Below are 22,490 nucleotides of genomic sequence, written 5' to 3'. Positions count from 1 at the left end.
AAGTACACAGAAAATAAGATCATTAAAAAGCCGTTAAAAATATTTAAAATTTAAAATGCCAAAAGACCCAGAAAAACCAAAACATGCGGTAATTATTATTAATGTTATAAACCTACAAAGTTTTAGTTTTAGAAGCTTCATTCATTCTATCAATAATGTTAGGGATGGTAGAGCGTTGGACACAACAAATTAAAATTTCTCAAATTGCGACTGCGGTTATGATAAGGGGAAGCATATCACGATAGACTTTAGAGAGTAGTATCCCCTTCCCAAATTTCATCATCAAGTTATCTCTTCTGGCTCCAAGGGAACATAATCCAGACATGGATAAAGCATTTTCATAACTGATGTAATTAGCACCGTAAATACATCTTAGAGCTCTCTTTTGTACCCTTTCAATTCTAGTACATTGGATATTGGTTAATGAGCTATGCCACAAGGAACACGCATATTCCAAAACTGGACGTATGTACGTAGTAAAAACAGTTAACAGGTCGTTAGCTGGGGCCAAAGCTTTCCTAAGAATGGAAAGGGTAAAAAGTTGTTTAGATGCTTTAGAAACACATTCATTAACTTGAATGTCCCATTTAAGATCACATTGTATTACAACCCTTAGTAATTTTAAAAACTCAACCACTTCGATGACATGGTCATTAAGTGTAAAAATTGGTTGCGGTGTGTGGCCCTGCAAAAAGGACACTCTCATAATATGACATTTACTAGGTTGTGGGGGAGCATGCTGTTGCTAGAACACCAAGTGTCAACATTGTTAAGGATAGTTTGCATTTTTTGATCATTTCCCCATCTATAATTAACAACTTCCCCGATGGTTAAGTCAACCACATATTTCCACCTCTTAGGAGTATCTTGGGCGACATCATTGACAAGCACTAAATAAAGGATGGGACCCAACTTAGTCCCTTGGGGGACACCACACGTGATGCCTACGGTGGACGAAACACATTGACAAATTTTGGTGTTAATATTTCGATTGGTTAAGAAGCTACTAATAACTGGAATTATAGACGGACGAACCCCAATATTTATTAATTTACTAATCAGAATCGTGTGATCCACACGATCAAAAGCCTTGGTGAAATCTATGGCACATAGATTCACAAACTTTCCACCTGAATCAATGTCAGATAAGATAGTGTTAATAAGGTCAACAAGGTAATGCGTGGTAGACGAGTTCTTGCGACTTCCGTACTGTTTATTATCGATATCATTAACAATATTCTCCATGATCCAGGTCGTTAGAAACGATTCAAAGATTCTACCGAAATACCGAAACTTTGACTACTTCTTTTATGAATTGAATTTGAAGTAATAGCTCGAACTAGGAATTTTTCAAGTCGAACTTCGAACTACGACCAAAGTTTGCTTTAAGAATACGGGAGTGAGTGTACAAGGGCGTGCAACAACAACTGGCCAAATTAACCATATAATAATATACAAATTATTCTATGAGACTTAACTCACCAGTTTCTGGTTTAGGTTTAATTTCCTGTTCCAATTGTGTATGAGATTCCTCATTAACAGTACCTGGTGAATCTGATGGATATTCCTTCGTCACTTCTGTTATAACGACAACTATAATGTGTATGAACAGTACAGTATATTAAAGGCCAGCTTAAGACATAGGATATTTTGAATGAGTTTTATATGTTTAAATAAATGTCTATTCATCATTTTCTATTGTTCAACTTTGTAACTGACTTGACTTGTGTGGTGATGAAATAAAATAAAAAGTAAATTCATTTATGATCCTTAACTCACCACTCTCTGCTTCAAGTTTTCTTTCCTGTTCCTCAATCATCAATTTCTTTTTTTGGGTTTGAAATTCCTCATTAACAGTAGCTGGTGAATCTGAATCTAATTGTTTTGTTACTAATTCTGTTTAAAAAAAATACAGAAAAGACAGTTATTTATACATTACACATTTAAATGACAAAGCTGTTGATTTTTTATGAGTTATACATTGTAACATGGTGGGACCAAACCCTATTAGTCACACAGGCTATTCACCCCTTACTCTCCCCGATGCCTACTTAACTTGGAACACTACATTCCTGAGGAGGGTATTCCAAGGAAAGTCAATCAGGATGTGGTACCATTTAATTAGTCATACTTTTGTCCCCTTAATATAAATATATGTTTTGTAGTTAAGTTAGTTAGTTTGGGTATTGATTCTTGAGACTATAACATCAGTCAGAATCACTACATTGTCACATTGTTTTATATATATCTTACTTTTGATTGAATAAATAGTGTATTTTGTACATTGAATAATTTTGTGCCATCGTTATTGTCTTGGCCCTCGACACGACACCGTTACATGGTGGCAGAGAGTAACATAACTATACATTTTCAGCTAAAATGTATACAGTTTGAATAACTCAAAATGTGCTACAGTTATTATTATAATATGTCTATTAAGTTTTATTTTAAAATGTAACCACTTAGATGATTAACCTCTGGAATTAACCAGTGGATCCTACCTTGTTGACTGCCTTGGATGTCAGACTGTGGTAATGCAGAGGTCACTGAACCATCTTGCACATCTGTGAAAAAGTAGTTTTTTTTGGAATCTTGTGAAATAATACAATTATGCATGATTTTATCCAAGTATGTATAATCAATATTATTTCTTATTTTACTGCCATTGTCATTAGTATTATTTTAATAAGATGGGAATTTAAATTGTGGCAGATGGTTAATTGTACATAAATCAAATATTTGTAACAAGAATCAAGACGAAAAAACATGAATTTTCCTTTATATGGTCAAATACAAAATTTGGCAATATTCTGCCATAAAAACCAGGAAGAATTTTTTTTCAGTAGTTTAACCTAATGCAATAACATGTCTGGTGACTCCCTAGAAGGTGAAAAAAGATGGTGGATATACGGTGGATAATTTTTGCTATAGCATGAAAACAAAAATCTGAAGTTGAATAAAAATACCAGAAATCTAAAATTCAAGTTATATTACCTATATTTAGTCATCTGATAACATTTTTTACCACACCGTTTAGTTTTCATAGCTTTTTAAAATGCCTCTCTATTTACACAATTTGTGTACAAAAGAATACAGATTTTACTGTGTAATTTGAACTATCCCCCCCCCCACTGATAAGAAAGTGCTTATTTTCAACAAGCTCGTGTAACACAAATAAAATCCAAAAATTATGAAACATAGGGGAAACTATAGATAGATGATTATTGGAATGTATGATCAATAGAAATGTTGTGCCCGTACCTGTCCTTTAAAATACACAAACATTTATTTCATTGAAATTGTTTTAAGAAATTTGCAAAAAAATACTAAATGACATAATTTTGTAATTATTTTAAAAGGTTGGTCTATGGTTGGAAGTAAAAAAAAAAGAAGCTAATTTGCATGTTAATGACATCATTACATATATTTTGGATTTCCTGTTTTTTTATCAATTCATGATAAAAACTATTTTTTCTATAATTTTTATAGAATATGGTTTTCCCACTGGATATTGATGAAGATATGTGTAACGAATAAAAATATCAAACAAATTAGAATTATTTTTATCGTTTTATAAAAAATTAGGCATAACATTTTTGGTCAAAATCGTAGAAAAATGAAATAGAGAGCGCATGTTGTGCTAAAAAATTAGTTTTAATGAATTGCAAATATCTTCAAGTTTATAGAGGGTGCTATATATTATAGGCAAATACAAATAAATAATAATTTTTCTCATACCCGGTAATACCGAGTACTGTATACGCAGTGAAAGAGTTAAAAAAAAACAGATAGTTTAATAACAATAATAATGCTTGGTTCTTTAACAGGGGTGAACGGTTCAATTTTGGTTCAACAAAATGTAAATTAGTATTTATATGCTTGTCTGTATCATGTCTTTAACCTAGTAATAGGGAATAATCTTGTCTTTAACCCAGTAATAGGGGATTTCAATGCTAAAGTAGGAATCAAGCAAGATGGGGAGGAAGAGGTGATTGGAAACTTTGGATCAGGTCACAGAAATGACAGAGGAGAAATGCTTATCGATTTGGCTTCCAGAAACAAACTAAAAATTATGAACACCTTCTTCAAGAAGAAAATATCCAGAAGATGGACTTGGAGAAGCCCAGACGGTAACACCAAAAATGAAATTGACCTTATCTTGACTAATAAGCCAAAGATAATTCAAGATGTTACCATATTCAACAAATTAAACACTGGCAGTGACCACCGTATGCTTAGGTGCAAAGTGAAGGTAGATACAAGACTAGAAAGAATGAAAATAGCAAAATACAGAAAGCCCGGAATGATCAATTTGGAAGCCAGAAAGCATGAATTTCAACTAACTACAAAACCACTTTCAAAGACTGGAAGTAGAAGATGTCTCCGACCTTGACGAATGCAATGACAAAATCATCGACATAGTACATGAGAGCTTTACAAAAACAGCAGGGAAAGAAAAGAAAATGCAAGAGTCCAAACTCTCAGATAGCACCAGGTGGCTAATGGAGAAAAGGAGGAATATGAAGAGAGATGGAATTGGATTCCAAAATGTTGAATATACAGAAACATGCAAGACAATACGAAAGAAACTCCGACAAGACATAAGAAAATACAACACTCTTAAAATTAAAAAAACAATAACAAACAATAGAAGTTTAAAGAAAACAAAGCAGAAACTTGCAAGTGGAAAGCAGAAAATAACATCATTACTTGATAAAAAAAAAATAGACAGAAATCACAGATCAAGATATAATTTTGAGGAGGATTGAAGAATTTTATGAAGAACTCTATCAAAGCAGCCGTCAGTAGACCTTCAATTATCCATAGACTCAGAAGAAACTGCATACATCACATATTGGGAGGTGCAGCATGCAGTCAAAAACATGAAACGAAGGAAAGCACCAGGACCAGAAACATTTTAATTGACACAATTAAAGAGGGGGAGGATTGGAAGGGTACGGTTCAGGTGGTAATTTTAAAGCCGCAAGGACCATGTTGACGGATTTTCAAATTTGTTTTCTCAAATGAGCCCTCCATACCTTTTAGATTTGTACTTATAAAACTGCGGATCAACTAATTTGTTCATAAAATGCCTTAAATTTACACACTGTAAATCCATGATTTAAATAGAAATAATTATGATTATTAAACATAATTATTCAATAAATATTTAAAATAATTGAATTTCCACAATATTACGCCCAACTACGACAGAATAATACTAACCACTGGGAAGTGTATGTTCCTTCCTTTCTTCCTTTCCCATCATCACTAGGTTTAAATCAGTTAGTTTCTGGCTTGTTTCTTCTTGTTTCTGTAGTAGTTCTTTCAAATCAAATGAAGTACTTTCACAGTGCTGGTCCAGTTTCTTTTCCATGTCTTTAAAACTTTCTTTCAGCTCTTTAAGATCTTTTCGATCTTCCAGAAACTGCAGTATGTCACTATCGGTAGCAATAGCATACCTATCAATTACATTTTGCTTGACTCCAAATTTGTCCAGGATACCTGATAAACGACTCCATTCACGGTCAAAATCATGCTGACTATAAATGCGATAGTCTTTCTTGTGGGCCTGATCATTTCTGAAGATTCTGAGGTCATTAACAGTTTTTGATTCATCATCATTACATACGCAAAGATTACATATCAAAATGTTTAATAAAGTCATATCAAAATCCTCTATATCAGCTTTTCCTTCTGATGGGAATAACAAATTCTTTTGTGTTTTGTTTAGCTTTTTCAGTTCAGGTTTTTTTTTCTTTAAAAATTCATGTACTTGTTCCGGTTGTAGGCCACCATCAGATGCATGGGTGAGGAAAAACCATCTCATTGCCTTTGTACCTTCCTCAAAAAGCAAACAACAAATTCGGAAATAATTGATGTTTTCCTCATCATAAACCGTTTGAGCACGTATGGAGCACAATAAGGAATCTGTAAACGATAAATGACGAGATGGCTGTTGATAATCATTTGCATTAGCTAAAGTATTATTAGTGGAGTAATTTGGGATAATTAATGATCACCAACATTCTATTTCCAGTCTACAGTAGTCTGAACCTTTTTATTTGGTCCATTGAATTTATGTCTCTCTTGTATAATGAACCAATGGCTAATTCCAATTACATGCATATTGTAATAATATAGAAATACATTACAATTAAAAATGACAAATGTTTTTGAACAATTATTTACTTTTAATGGTTTTAAATTTATATAGCGCAAAATACAAATAGTCTCTATGCGCTGTTTAGCACAAGTCTGAAAATAAAAATGTTGATGTAAAATAAACCACGAAATAGCCTAAGAAAACCGAATAAATTGACCAAGACAACAGAAAAAAGACCAAAAACGGAATCTCACATCACCACGGCACACTGTTTCACTAACTTGTCAAGACAAGCTAGCTATCTATTCACAAGTGTCATAGTGATGTGAGCATCTGACTATCCTGCCTAACAAACAATAGTGTTTTAAACACAGAACATATCAATATAAATGTTTAATACAATGAAAACTAGAAAGCCACTCCGAGAGTGCATACCTCCGCCTACTGTAAAATTCTCATACATAAGATTTCTCCAGCAAAAAAAATAATATTTATATATTTGTGTGTGTCTTAATGCTGTTTGTGATTTAGGCTAATTGCACTACAAGCATGTGTATGCAAGTTTGGTGTAATGGTTATGTAACAAGCCTTTCAATTAACAATAGCTTCAGTTGACTAACAATAGAACAGCAACGCGAAAATCAAACGAGTGAATTTGAAAAGAAATAGGTTTTTTAAACTACTCGCAACAAAAAACGTGCACATTAAATCAAATTATGTTTTAAAATTACAAATCACAAAATATAACTCTTGCCTTTTATACAAAAATAAAGTTTTTTGGACAAGTAGTTCTTGAGAAAATGCAATTTCAGTTTACTTGTTACTTTAAGACTGGTCGCCGGCTTTTGAAAAATTCTGTCCTATCTTTAACACTAACAGGTCTAAAAAAGTATACTAAAAAGTGGTCCAGAATTGGGACCATGGTCACAAATGGTCCCAACATTTAATGGAATGGTCCTTGACCACATATCTATCTGTATATCGATTTTGGTAAAGATTTTGTAATTACTTTTTGAGTAATCCTGCTAACAAAAAAACAAACACACGCTACCGATTACATATACCTCCTTGGCGGAGGTAAATTATAAAAGTAACTTCCTGAACAACCCATTATTAGTTTAACGCGACAAAAAAAAATAATGATAATAAAATTTAACTTACATGTCAAAATCACAATTCATAATCTTAAAACATTATTTAAAATACGATTACTAAGCACATCAATTTAAAATTTGGACAAAACTTATTTTATTAGAAGCTAAACTTATCTGTAGTGTTGAGCCAATAACCATATAGGGCCTCTATTTATTCAATTGGATTCAGTGGATCAGATATACCATGGACCATCAATATACAGTATAATCAATTAAGATCATCATGCTTCAGGCCATGATGAACAGAATAATGTGTTCTCTGTCTGAATGAGAAATAACAACAAATCTAACCCTAACCGAGGTGGTGCTTAGGTATATGAAAAGTAATCATTATTAACGCTGAAAATATTATATTTGCCATTAATAGTCAATATAAAATGACCGTACCTAACATTCTAATCTTTTCTTTTTAAATTTTAAATCTACGTGCATCAATGCTGTTTAGTTTATCGTTTTTACATCAAAGAAGCTGAAATTCCGTATCCGGACAAAGAGCAATTTTAGTAGGCCATCCCTGATCCTTCTCACTTATTTTCCCTTGTTGGTCTTATTTCACCAAAATAAAGGACGTAACAAACATCTATATTAGACCTACAGTATACCAGTTTCACATGTACACAACCAATATGGCGCTTGGTCGATTAGTGTGACTCAATCCATTGAATATTATATGCAACCCAGCGAATTTAGGGCTATAAATGGAAACATATATTTCCAATTAATATTAAAAATGATACGCAATGACCTTTCTTTCTTGCCAAACATATTTCATTCATGTCATAGGATGGCATAATAATTGTCGGCGTTCATATAATGTATGTGGTACATGTTACGTTTGAGCGGATAACCCGAACTCGTCAAAGTGACAAGTTCAAATCTAGTTATTTTCATCGTTTTACAAAAAATTTGGCATAACATTTTTGGTCAAAATCATAGAAAAATGAAATTTTTCTAAAAAATCGCTGTTACAGAAACACTAACGACTAATTCAGAATTCTTTTTGCAGAATGAACATGATATTGCCCTATGGGGTGGGTAAAATTGGTAAGTGGATGATATTTTTGTGCCATTATAGCTAATCATATAACTTTCCAAGGTCAAAATAATTTTAATTACAAGTTTATAATAATAATAATATGTGATATTTCAAGATAATATTAACAACTATAGAGGGCGCATGTTGTGCTAAAAAATTAGTTTTAATGAATTGCAAATATCTTCAAGTTTATCAAAAAACAATAGAGGGTGTTATATATTATAGGCAAATACAAATAAATAATAATTTTTCTCATACCCGGTAATACCGAGTACTGTATACGCAGTGAAAGAGTTAAAAAAAAACAGATAGTTTAATAACAATAATAATGCTTTAATATATAGATAATGCTTGGTTTTTTAACAGGTGTGAACGGTTCAATTTTGGTTCAACAAAATGTAGATTAAAATTAGTCTTTATACACTTGACTGTATCATCAATGGATCATACCTTGTTCACTGGCTTGTGTAGTAGTCGCTGTATCAACTTGCTCATCTGTGAAGAGGATAAGATTTTTTTTTAATATTGTAAAATAATTTCATGTCAGTGTGTGTGGTATCATCTGTCATTAAATCAACTTGGTGACATTAATAATACAAGAAGCTATTTTGTCTGTTTTTAGTCGCGTGGAAGCGACTCTATAGTTCACTATGTCGGTCGGTCGGTCTGTCTGTCGGTCTGTCTGTCTGTCGGTCCGGTATCACTATGCGTTTTATCCCTTTCTGACCTTATCTTGATATCAGTTTAATCTAGCTAGGTCAATTTTTCACAGTATATTCCTTATGGCCAGGAATCAATGTGGTTATGTTTTCACGGTGCGCAATAAAAAATTACGCGGTCTACGCACGATTTAACGAAATCACGTTTGTAATCATATCTTCACAACCATGAATCACAATTAAATAAAATTTGGTACTCATAAATTTCAGGGCATAAATCATCATATGGCAATACAATTACGTGCGTAGCGCATGTAACGCATGCGTACGCGCGCTTAAAATTTTCAAAATTTATTTTCGATGAAATAAGAGTACATTTCAGGCAATTTTAAGCGTTTACAAAATTGCCATGAGTGCGCATATTTTTGCGCGCGCACTGCGTGTTAAATGTTATTACGCACTCTTTTTGCTTGATTTCTGTTTTCTTGACTTACTTTTCAACTCGAAATTACGTTATACGAGCACGTCGAAAGTGACAGGCTACGCACGTGTAAATTAAAAAAATATAAATGTTTTTAAACATTTCAACATTTTTAAACATGTTCAGTAATTTCGGTCAGTATAGTTCACTATGTCGGTCGGTCTGTCTGTCTGTCTGTCGGTCTGTCTGTCGGTTTATCGGTCTGTATGTCGGTCCGGTATCACTATGCATTGTAGCACGCGACTTAATGGCTGTTGGCCTTGTTTAAAATAAATTAGCATTAAAAATGAATTTCTCTGCAATAGTTTTGAAGTTTCAATTCAAGGAAGCCACATACTAAAAAATATGGTCTGATCTGATGTGAGAAAATGTACTGTACTTTCAGTATTTTCTTATCAATACAGAATGTCAGCGTAAAATAAAGACAAAATATTCTCACAAAAACTAATATTACTAACAACACCTACTCTGTTATTGGGCGGGAGGGAGGGAAAATTGTCTTCAACTTAATGTGATCGTGTTAACAGCTAAGTACCAGTAAATTATTTCAACACTTTTTTTAGAGCATGTTTGCATAAATACATACCAAGTATTTTTTTAGGAATTGGATTAAAAAGATCGTTCGAAATATCACTATATAATAGTCCACTTATACTAGGGAAATCAAATTTATTAGGTATAACATGGAGGTATAAAACCTCCATGGTTATAATATTGTCAATCAGTGAGAAAGAGGACTTGGTCATTCTGGATGGTCTATGAATAAGGGGGAGAAAATAATTACTAAACAGAGAGTTAACAAATTGACAAGCATCATTATTTGATTCATTTTTTAATATATCAATATTGAAGTCACCAAGAATATAATTTATTTTGTTTTCATTGGATAATTTGGCTAAGATTGAATCAAGTTGATCAATAAACACAAGCGGATCATTTAATGGGGCTCTATAGATACTTCTTTTAATAATATTTTTTGTATTAGGGTGGATGATTTCAACAAATATTGATTCGCAAACTAGGGGGTAAAAAAATAGATCATCTCTTATTTAAAATTGAAGGCCATCGCAAATATACAAGGCGACACCGTCGCCTCCTTTAAAAGACCTGTGATTCGAGACAAAAGAAAATCCAGGGATTTTAACCAAGGGATTATCAAATTTTAAAAACCATGTTTTACTAACAGCATTCACATCGAAAGAAAAATGTAGAGAAGACTCACGATTGGATCAATATTTTTTAATAGACTTCTTGCATTAAAGTGGATGGATGAAAAAATATTGTCTGAATTCGTATTAATTTTGTGGGTAAAATCACTAGGATAATAATTTGATATACTAGATGGCACGCTCGCTTCGCTCGCGTACCATCTAGGTCGTGCCCACAGATGGTTCTCGAATATACAGTAATTTCAGCGTTAAAAAACTGGCGATTTCAAATGTACAATAATGCAGGACAATAATATATGTCGTTTACAGGAACGATTAAATAGACACTGTGATTTATGTACTCAACTAAAATTAGCACACTGGGAATTACTTCCGAAAGAGAAAGTTGTCACAAAATGAGACCAATTGTTTAAGTCAAATTTAAACAAACTTAATTTGTGTTTTGTATGTAACATTAGGCCTATGGTTGAGAGATGGGAAAGAGGATGGGTGCAAAGAGGAACAATTTTTAAATATATTCTTTATTTTGTAACGAAATATTAATTAACATGTTTTACAAATAATATACCACAAAGCATTGCGATGTAATACTTTGTTGAAACTATCACCGTCGTAGTCGATTGAAATAGTACAGTACATGTAACGATACACTACGACGTATGTTTATATATAATGTTAAACAATTTGTGAAAACCACCTCTATTCGGGGCAAATCATAAATTCGATTTAATCGGTAATAAATATTAAATTACGGCGACTGAAAACGCTAGCTCATTATCCGTTTAAAAAAAATTATATCCAACCTCTGCAGCACAGATCGAATTTCTGTTATGAGTATACAGTACTTTCCTTTACGACGCCTGAGGGAATAGACACTTGTGGAACGACACAGAGATTGGAATGTTCCATTCATCGCAAATCAATACATTTGTATAAACGTATATTAAATCTATCAAAATAGTATTTTTTTAAGAAAATCGGCCTGTCTTCAACATTATGATACTGTACTCGAGCTGTTCAACCGGTTTTCAGCTATTAAAAACAATTATCGTAGGAGGAGATAGGAAAATGCAAAGCCTCCTCGCATTTTTGTGGCGGGTATTTTTCAAGATAGACATCCATTAGACAGTGTATACCACGATCGGAAAACACCCCTATCTGGGGCAAATTGTTGAACCTAAATTCGTTTTAATCGTCAATAACTAATTATCTAACTTAATTTAATTAGTAAACAGGGTTGCATCAGGTGGTTAAATCAGTACCGAAAGTACGAACCAACTTTACATACCATCGAGTAAAAATTCTAAAAGTAAGGCGCGATTTACCGAATTTTGCCCTTACGTAAATTTATATATAGATTAATGTTGCTATGAAAAAAATTCTGATCAGGATCAATGTTAGATGTATGATCATCATAGACGTTCTGAGAATAGAGCATCAGTCAATTGGTCAGGACATGAGACGTTGTCAGGACAAACATCAGACATAAAATAAAGATATCACAGCTAATAGCAGCATGTTGTAACAATGTATAGATTATCAATAATGATTCTACTAGTACTACTACTGGTAAGAGGAATGAAGATATCACAGCTAATAGCAGCATGTTGTAATAATGTATAGATTATCAATAATGATTCTGATAGTACTACTACTGATAAGAGGAATGAAGATATCACAGCTAATAGCAGCATGTTGTAACAATGTATAGATTATCAATAATGATACTGGTAAGAGGAATGAAGATATCACAGCTAATAACAGCATGTTGTAACAATGTATAGATTATCAATAATGATTCTGATAGTACTACTACTAGTAAGAGGAATGAAGATATCACAGCTAATAGCAGCATGTTGTAACAATGTATAGATTCTCAATAATGATTCTGATAGTACTACTACTGGTAAGAGGAATGAAGATTTCACAGCTAATAGCAGCATGTTGTAACAATGTATAGATTATCAATAATGATTCTGAGAGTACTACTACAGGTAACAGGAATGAAGATATCACAGTTAATAGCAGCATGTTGTAACAATGTATAGATTATCAATAATGATTAAGGAAATTACCTTTGACAAATGTCTGTATGCTTTCTTTCAGGCTAAAAATAAAAATGTATATGTACACATTAGTAAAACTATAATAAAGATAACAGACTCGTAAGCAGGAGGGTTTTATAGTTTTAGCAAACCCTCCCCACTCCCTATAATAAGGATAACAGACTCGTAAGTAAGTATGGTTCTAGCAAACCCTCCCCACTCCCTATAATAAGGATAACAGACTCGTAAGTAAGTATGGTTCTAGCAACCCCTCCCCACTCCCTATAATAAGGATAACAGACTCGTAAGAAGGAGGGTTTTATGGTCTAGCAAACCCTCCCCACTCCCTATAATAAGTATAACATACTCGTAAGAAGGAGGGTTTTATGGTCTAGCAAACCCTCCCCACTCCCTATAATACGGATTCAGACTCGTAAGCAGGAGGGTTTTATGGTCTAGCAACCCCTCCCCACTCCCTATAATAAGGATAACAGACTCGTAAGCAGGAGGGTTTTATGGTTCTAGCAACCCATCCCCACTCCCTTTTTTACAGTATTATTATCAAAATCAGGAAATGCAAGGAGCAATTGGTACCATAATGACTATGTGAAAAGAATCCCCTTCAATAAGGTGATCAATAAATTATGACTTAAATACCATAAATTTGTATGTTTTTTTAGCTTTTTTTTTTATATTTTATTGCAGAAAGCAACACATATACATCAAAGTTCAGTTATCTTTGTAATACGGGAGAATATAAAACCAGGAGCACGTTAGTCTAAGAGACAAGTATAAATATGGGAGTCTGTCGGCCAAAACGGAAGTGTGGCATATATCTTACTGAAATTAAAAATATTGGTAGGACAAAAGGTCCGTCATCCTCCGTTAAGCTTATGCAGAATGTAATTCTATATAAAACCAGGATTGTTTCATTACTATTATAACTTGGTTGTTGGGTTTAAAAGTTCTTTTGATGTTTGTTATTCTTGATTTTGTGTATAATTGTTTCAACACTATTTCTATGGTTGAACTTTATGGTTGTATTAACAGGTTATGTTATTAGTATACAACTGAACTGATAGACACACAAGTGATAGTAATAATATGTATCCCTTCCAGACTATCATCTCAGGGCAAACAATTAACTAGCAGGGTGTTGGTCTATCTCTATGGTATTGGAGAGTATAAATAAACAGTATAGATACTGTGATACACTCATTATACAGTACTACTTACCTGTCATTTTCTGGCGACTGCAGATCTGAAATGAGTATTAGTATTAAGAATTAAATATCACAAGCAACAGCATTTGATTATTCATTACTCAACACAATCAACCACAATAACATAAATTTCTAATACATTTTCATCCATTATCATCTTCATTTACTGTGCAGAACCTCATTTTTTTTAATTGATTTATGGTTTATTAATATATTACAAAAAATAGCATTAGGTTATTACAATAAAAAACCAGAAAATTTATATAAGAAAAAAATAAACATTAGTTGGCAAGTAAAGTAAAGGCCTGCCACCTGAGCCCTGTACCATAGACCTATACAATGTAACACACCCTAATTTGATTATTAATTAATATCAATTTGTTATTATTTTGCAATGTATTTGTATGTTGCATGCTAATTTGCGACTTTATAAATAACAAAGTAAATTTCAAATTTTGTCTCTACCAACGGCCAATTTTCCCAGATATATGGGGCAGCAAATACTTAGTAAGTTGAGCCCAGAAGCCTATTTTCAAAGATGTTGACAGCTTCACAGAGAGCTTTGACCAATCATAATTAATCTGTTGTTGAATTTATAGAGCAAGCATATCAAAATAAGATTAACAATAACAATATGTTCTTTGATGAAATATAAACTGTTCTATTTACATTGGATAGAGAACTATCTCTTATTTTTAAGTTTGTTGATAATACAGGGATGTATACGCAGTGAAAGAGTTAAAAAAAAAAAACAGATAGTTTAATAATAATAATGCTTGGTTTTTTAACAGCGGTGAACAGTTCAATTTTGATTTGACAAAATGTAAATTAGTATTTATACACTTGACTGTATCATCAATGGATCATACCTTGTTCACTGGCTTGTGTAGTAGTCGCTGTATCGTCTTGCTCATCTGTGAAGAGATACGATTTTTTTTAAATATTTTAATAATTTCATGTCGGTATGTGTGGTATCATCTATCATTAAATTAACTTGGTGACATTAAAGACACCTTCCCTACATTTTTTAGATCTAATTTAAGATCTCAAACTATATTTAATATTAATACTATATGGTCCTATTGCGTCCTAATTTTTGTCTTTAAATGATTAAAAATGTGAAAAATAAGCCGATTCTAATAATTATAGCGGCCCGCTATAAATCGCAAAATGCATTGCGCGCGGATTGATATTTTTTTTTTTTTTCGTATGTAATTCACCCACTTTTCGATCGATCGTGAGGCCAAAACAAATGGAAGACTCCTAACTTTTCAGCGAAAATACCGGGTTTTCCTCAATTTGTATCAATGGAGTCTGGCAAAAATAGAAAGACAATTAATGCAGCAACTATACGACGTCAGGCTAGGTATATAGGTAGCGTACGATGTTCGTACGTTACCGATGTTTACCAGCTAGGCCTACAAAACTAAGCCTAGCTAGGCTAGGCCTAAAGACCGACTACGAGAGGTCACTCGCCGCGAGCTACTTAAGTAGTGCATTGTTTCTCACTTTTTATCATAATTTACCATAAAACGTACATTTACGACAAGGAATGACCTGGTTTAATGTTTTTAAAGTAATATGTATGTATTATTTTTACAAAACGTCACAAATTGTAGGGAAGGTGTCTTTAACAATACTATTAGCTATTTTGTCTGTTGTTTATTTTTTTTAAATAAATTAGCATTAAAAATGAATTTCTCTGCAATAGTTTTGAAGTTTTCATTCAAGGCAGCCACATACTAAAACATATGGTCTGATCTGATGTGAGAAAATGTACTGTACTTTTAGTATTTTCTTATCAATACAGATTGTCAGTGTAAAATAAAGGCCACCAGCAAAATCTTTTCATAAAAACTAATATTTTTATTAACAACACCTACTCTAGAGACAATTTTTTAATACAAAAAATATTGTACATACCAAGTATCTTCTTAGGAGTTGGTCCAAGAATGTTAGCAAACGCTTTTCTCTGTGATTTATTCACTAATTTGTTTTTCCTCTCTAACTCAAATGCGACATCCCAAATGGTTGATAATTCCAATTGATAAAAAGCATTAATCTTATTGATTTCATTTGGGTTAAACTCTCTCAATGCCTTGCACAATCTTTTCCTATATGGGGACAACTTATGTCTATCAGTATTTTTAACATTGTTGTCTCTCATATACTGTGCTACAACATTTCTAGCTTCCTGAATTTCTGATAATTCTGCAATATTTAGCAAAAGATCAACATCAGTTGGTTTGATATATCCTTTCTCAGAGAGTTCATTGAAATAATCATTTGCTATGCAATCTCTATTGCCAAGGACCTGTAATGCAATGTGCTCAGAGAGACAACATCTCAAAAAATAATATCTTTTCTGATACTTCATAAATACTTCACTGAGATCATAATTTAACTTGTTGAACTTGTCTTCCAATGGATTTCTTGTTTCTGCAACAAACAATTATACTATTATTGAGTAACTATAACCATTAACTAAAAATATTACTATGTAACTGTGACAAGAAAAGTAAACATTTTAATGTTATTATATAGAATATATTATATATATCGTGAGGAGGTTTCCCGATTAATCGTACGATCAAAACGGTACTGGGTATGATCAACTAGCGTTCGTGTTCCCACCTAATCATCCATTCATAGAAGTACTGATGAAGATATCAATCTGTGACGACAACAGAATGGACCCGAGACCTGGCTATCTTCGACTTTTAAATAAAAGAAAGTTTTGAAAATTTTGTTTATCTGTACAAGAAGACACACCTGCACCAGAATACACACCTGTACTGGAAGGAACACCTGTACCTGAAGACACACCTGTACCAGAAGACACACCTGTACTGGGAGGAACACCTGTACCAGCATGGGATGAACAAATTAGCTAAAAATTACAGTAAATATATTTGTTATAATGTATCATGGTCTAAAAATGTTCATAGGCATGCGGCATAGATGCCTGCCGGCGCTTACCATAAAACTATTCACATTGGTTGGAATATAACCTGTAAAGTTGATAAAATCTGGCTAATAGTGCCAGACAAAATGGTGCTTAAGGGCACTCTTTATTGTATAATTTTCCATAGAAATGGTGGTGAATTAAATTCTACAAATTGTAGTCTGTTTTTTTGTTTGTTCATGCACTACATGATATGATACGGCCTTATCATGTTGAAACACTGGTTTTCTTGTCTGATCACCAAAGTTGAGCAACGTTGGACCCGGTTGGAGCTTGGATGGGAGACCGTCTGGGAGTTGAGATCCCATCAAGCATTTAAAATCAGAACTGCTGGCAGCCCTTGCATCTAGTATCTGCCTCAGACGTATTGGCTTATGCCTTTTCTCTGGTCAAGGTGAAAACAGACTTAATCATTACCACAATTAATATAACATACCTGGATTTGGTCCTGATGTCTCAACATTACCTATAACAAATAAAATATTTAATCATTTTTTCAATAAAAAAAGAAACCAGATTTATATATAGTGTATATATATATAGAAAAACTTGACTAGTAATATTATACTGGAAATTAAATAATATAAAAAAATTAAGATGAGAAAATCTGTAAGAATTAGAAAAAAAAACACCCAACCGATATTCGAAATAAAAATCCTCTGCTTGATATGCGGAAGAATTAAGGTGTTTTAGGAACTAGCAATGTAACCAAAGTGTATTGTAGTGCTAGATAAAAAACAAGCCAACACCTATATTGATTCCACCCCATATTCTAACAATGGTACAGTTAATAATGGGTGGTTATTGTCATGGATGGTAATGTCTGATTACCGTATTTGAATAGTACATTTTATTTATTACAATCATTCTAAATTTAGACTTTAATTGTTGTTGCATTTTAAATACTTACAATTCACTTCCACTGGATCAATATCATTTGACTCTTGTGACAGTGATACTGTTGCCTTTAGGACTTTTGCTGATGAATTACCTCTTTTTAAAAGAAAATTCTTCAATGGTGTTCCACGCCATAGGTATTCAGCAGTGACAGTCTAAGGGAAAAAAGGAGCCAGGAGATAAAAAGTTACAGCTCAAAGGCACTGTAGTTAAATTGATTGCTTTGGTGAATACATTTTTTTTAAAATAATTTTGTTTATAATGTTATGTGTTATATGTTATGATAATGCTTTCATTCAAAGAGTTTTTCTCTCAATGAGAAATACAAAAATGGCTAACTGCAATTAAAAGTGTGCATCCTCCAACGAGACTAATCAAAAGACAGCATTTTTATTCTAAAGCTCTGTCTACACTATCAAACAAAATGTGCCTATATATGGACAAGATGATGTCATATCACTACCATTTTTGGGCATATCACTACCATATTTGTATATATCACACTTTTTTTGTCAAACTAGTTTGACAGTGTAGACAGAGTTAAAGATCTTAACTCAGTATCGTGATCCAGTATGCTAAATATATGGATAGCAATAGAGATTTTATTTATTGATCAATTATCATTATGAATTCTCAAGTTATGTGGTATCCCTGCAAAAACATGTTTAATGCATAATTCTTTACCATGCCAATCTACTAAAAATATTGATATTCCTACTTTTTTTTTCTCATGAACTTTCCATTCCTGTTCTGATACTGCTACAGTAATGTTCATGTCCTTATACATAGATAGTATATCTACTGGTGTTATTAAAGGCTTCTCACTGATTTCTTTGTGCTCTTCTATTATCCTCTGAAATATATATATATACATATACTTAATGTTATTTGTGACTGTGTATATTAGTTTATTAATTATATGAGGGAAGTGTACAATGCAATCATCATGTTTACTTCTTTACAGCATATTTTATAATGATCAGGAATCAATTCAATACACGATTTATTAATATCATTTTTTAAATAATTTTGAATTTTCTGCCGTAAATATGTCATAAGTTAGCTCAAATTTAGTGCCTGTGAATCCCCAGGTCTGAAGGTAGGTGTCAAGAAAATGCATTTGTTCACACTGTATAATTTTAAGGCATATAAAAATAAGAGAATAAATATTATGCCAAATTAACTACTCTAGGTTAATGTTATTGACCAAATATAAGATGACAAAGCAACTATTTATTATATCTATATTTTGACAATATTTTGTTAATGTAAGTAAATTAAGAACTACTTTATTTAAACACAGTTTAACAACAAATAGTAATTACCTGTTTATCTGACGGCTTAAAAAGTCTTGTTTGAAGTTGATATTCATCATTTGCAAGCATCTTTCCAAAAACTCCTAACAACATTCTTTTCTTACCAAAGAAATTTCTTACATGACCCTTTAGTGCATAAAAACTGAAATGATTTAATGTTATACAACATCGACCGTTTTTAAAAGTAAACTGTATGTCCTTTTTATCCTTTTCAATTTGTTTCCATTCATCTTCAATGCGATCTTTAACAAGTAGACTAAATTCCCAATTCTCTTCATTTACAGCATCGTGTGGAAATGACAATGAAATGGGCTTGTTGAAGCTGGTGCCTTCTGGTCCACATTTAACAATAGGTGATATAATGGTTTCATGAGGATGAAGTACAGGCATGTCTGTTTCCTCAAAACAATTTTCTAGTGATACTTTAACTTTCTCCACTTTAATTGCTTCAGAATGTATCTCCAACTTGATGTCTGCCTCCTCAAGATGAAGCACATCACCAGCAGATCCCACAAACACTTCCTTAATTTGATCTGCAGAATAGAAATCTACTGTAAGATATTACTTTAATGGTATTTGATAAATAGCCATTGTCACAATTGTCTTCATTACACAATGCAAATTCTTTTATTTCAACCTGATGTATCATACTGTGGGAGGGCGGTATTTACTGAACTATATTATGCCGCGGATGTATTTTTGGTACTGTACTATATAAGGGTACATGTACAAGGTTTCTGCGTAGTTTTCGTACGTTGAAATATATTGTAGATAACCTGCATTGAAATCATAGTAGAATACCCTAAGATACTGTGATTGATTGATAATCTTGCTATACTTATATTTGCCATGTTAATTAACTAGGAAAGTGATATTATATGTGGTTTATTATGGTTATTATGATGTATGGTCATTCACACGTGTGTGCATACTGTAGGTATGCTAGTTACAGAACATGGCGGCGGAATGGGACGTTCCCGTTCTTGTAATTGATAGTGTTATTTTACTACTGTATAAGGTAAATAATGATGAATTCTTTTATGATATTGTAATAGGTTTATGGATAGATATGATATGAAGATTGGTTTGCTCGGAGAAGATTGGTTTGCTCGGAGCCGGTGAACTTCCATTTATTTGACAGATGACTCAAGGGGTTTTTGGTTTGGGTTTGACTGAATTTGTAATCCTGTACATTGTTGTTTTGTGCTTAAATCTTCGTATACGCTGATTAGTGAACATCTGTATATATGAATGTGAAACGATTCAGATACTGTTATAACTATATTGAACATCTCTGTATATATGAATGTGAAATGATCCAGATACTGTCGTAACTATATTGAACATCTGTATGTATGAATGTGACTTGATGTTCCAGATAATAAATTATATATATCGAATGAAGTAAAGAACCTGTCTGTGATTTCATTTGTATGCAGTCTCCTACCACAATACACATGTGTTTATTTATACCATGCAGAAATGATTTATATATTATAGTTATAGCAAAGTTACATAACAAAAAAGCTTTTCATGGCCAGTTTCTGTTGTGTATCAACACCACACCAGCTTATTCATAATTATATGAACAGTATATACAATACTCATTCTATTGTAGATATTTACACTGTGTTTTTAAATTATGTTTAGACTTTTTACTTTCTAGATATGATGAACGTAAATTAATTTCATAAGATTGATAAATTGATTAAATAGAACGTATGACTCGACTCCACATGACTGAACTACTTTACAATGTATTTACATATGCAATTATATTTATTAACAAATTAGTTTTATGTTATAATATTTTGGAAATAAATTGAAATAATCTTTATTCCTATTATTTCATTGCATTTTCTAAATCTGCAATCATATGTATGCATATAACACACTGTAACTCACCATTCTGTTTTTGAACCTTTAGTTTCTCAAATTGTGTTTGAAATTGATCACTAACAGGACTTGGTAAATCTGAAACATTACCAAAAACAAAACAATTACATATAATTTTATATAAAAAGTCACGTCAACTCGGCAACACTTTTATATATTCATGACACAGATCATTGGGGAGGGGGACGACAAGGGGGATTTGATCCTATTGAAGCAGGGGCGCATCAAGCGCTAAATTTGAGAGGGGTCAAGTATTGTGGGAGGGGGACTAGTACACAAAAACAAGAATATCTCACTCATATTTGAACAGTATACATAATTGAAAATTCAAAACATTTATTAACATTATACACACAGAATTCAGTATAACAATCACACGCTGCGAACCAAAGATAAGGCATCACTGCTATATGGCAAGCAATTTTATCAGTTACCTCCAAGTTAAACTTAAGCCAAATACATTGCACTGAAGTACAATTGTATTCAACTTAAGTACAAAACATTTGACTTAAGTACATTTTATTTCCACTGAAGTTGAATTGCCTTTAACACTGTTTGTAAAACTCAACTGCAATTGCCCATAATGGGACTTAAGTTTATATGATTGGTCTTAGCCTATAAAAGTTTGAAACTTTAAGTTTCAAATTCAGTTTTGGTTTTCTTTTTAGTTAGTCCTACTAACAGTACCACCAAACCAAGGCCAAATATTTATTTATATTACAGCCTATGTAAATACGTGAACGTGATTGGTTGAAACTGCATCACATGACTACCACTGCGAGGATTGTAAATTGTATATATACTCGATTATGATGATATTGACTGAGTAATTTTCGCGTAATTATCGTGTCCCTGTCATTAAACATATAAAATCCAGTAATTTCTCGAATACGAAGATATTGATATAGTGTAATTTTCGTGTGGAAACACTCAAATTTTGCGATAAATAAACAAAAGTCATCTACTGAGACTTGAACTTGCAAAGATTAGTCACACCATTACAAGACAACGCTTCATCCGTTGCGCCACGCAACTTGCTTGAAGAAATTAATAAACTAAACTATTTAAACTATGCATATATAGCGCCCTCATTTGTTATTAGCCCTCCCTAGACACGATGAAAGATCGTTTGTTATTGGTCAATACTCATGGTAGTAACCTGGTACGGGCAGCGCGCTGTCCCCAAAGAAGACGAATTATTATTTATTCGGCCTACCTGATAATAATATTATTACTATTCATCATCAGCCGTTGTCAGTCCACTGTTGGACAAAAGCCTCAGCATGTTTCTGCCACAGTGCACGATCTCTAGCTGCTCCCTGCCACTGCACTGTACCCCAATACTTGTCTATTTCATCTTGCCATCTCACTCTTTGTCTTCCTCTATTTCTACTCCCATCCATCGGTCTCCATGATGTCATTAGCGAAGGCCATCTATTGTCTCTTCTCCTACTGATATGTCCAGCCCACTTCCACTTACTTAATTTGATAGTTCATGTCTTGAACTTGTGTTTGTTTTCTCACCCATTCATTTGTTTTTCTG

At 32.7% G+C, this 22,490-nt stretch overlaps 2 protein-coding genes across 2 annotated transcripts in view; both read right to left on the bottom strand.

Moving 5' to 3' along the window:
* Window positions 1-1,425: 1,425 nt before the first annotated feature.
* LOC140048061 (uncharacterized) lies at window positions 1,426-14,534 on the bottom strand. Its single transcript, XM_072093066.1, has 7 exons — window positions 13,887-14,534; window positions 12,681-12,712; window positions 8,747-8,791; window positions 5,227-5,931; window positions 2,502-2,564; window positions 1,780-1,896; window positions 1,426-1,593 (listed from the first exon to the last, which is right to left on the bottom strand). The coding sequence occupies exons 4-7, from the start codon at window positions 5,828-5,830 to the stop codon at window positions 1,460-1,462; spliced, it is 918 nt and encodes a 305-aa protein (XP_071949167.1). The 5' UTR covers window positions 5,831-5,931; window positions 8,747-8,791; window positions 12,681-12,712; window positions 13,887-14,534; the 3' UTR covers window positions 1,426-1,459.
* Window positions 8,733-22,490, bottom strand: part of LOC140047652 (uncharacterized) — a 64,611-nt gene continuing 50,853 nt past the window's right edge. Inside the window, exons 3-13 of the mRNA XM_072092689.1 lie at window positions 20,957-21,025; window positions 19,061-19,584; window positions 18,454-18,588; window positions 17,749-17,890; window positions 17,275-17,304; window positions 16,664-16,735; window positions 15,797-16,312; window positions 14,743-14,787; window positions 13,887-13,911; window positions 12,681-12,712; window positions 8,733-8,791 (exon numbers count right to left, since the gene is read on the bottom strand). Coding sequence (XP_071948790.1) covers window positions 8,733-8,791; window positions 12,681-12,712; window positions 13,887-13,911; window positions 14,743-14,787; window positions 15,797-16,312; window positions 16,664-16,735; window positions 17,275-17,304; window positions 17,749-17,890; window positions 18,454-18,588; window positions 19,061-19,584; window positions 20,957-21,025 — 1,649 coding nt within the window. The remainder of the gene's footprint in view (window positions 8,792-12,680; window positions 12,713-13,886; window positions 13,912-14,742; window positions 14,788-15,796; window positions 16,313-16,663; window positions 16,736-17,274; window positions 17,305-17,748; window positions 17,891-18,453; window positions 18,589-19,060; window positions 19,585-20,956; window positions 21,026-22,490) is intronic.

The sequence above is a fragment of the Antedon mediterranea genome, chromosome 4 (genome assembly GCF_964355755.1).
Source record: "Antedon mediterranea chromosome 4, ecAntMedi1.1, whole genome shotgun sequence".
In the NCBI taxonomy this organism is placed as follows: domain Eukaryota; kingdom Metazoa; phylum Echinodermata; class Crinoidea; order Comatulida; family Antedonidae; genus Antedon; species Antedon mediterranea.
The sequence above is the reverse complement of the archived record's forward strand: the minus strand, read 5'-3'. Positions and strand labels throughout refer to the sequence as shown.

What these genes read in the sequence shown, in the direction of transcription:
- LOC140048061 (XM_072093066.1), bottom strand. Translation starts at nt 5,830, where the DNA reads ATGAGATGGTTTTTCCTCACCCATGCATCTGATGGTGGCCTACAACCG. An exon ending in GGAACATACACTTCCCAGTG is followed by an intron (nt 2,565 to 5,226) that starts GTTAGTATTATT and finishes ACTTTTTCACAG; the next exon opens with ATGTGCAAGATGGTTCAGTG. An exon ending in AAAACTTGAAGCAGAGAGTG is followed by an intron (nt 1,594 to 1,779) that starts GTGAGTTAAGGA and finishes TACACATTATAG; the next exon opens with TTGTCGTTATAACAGAAGTG.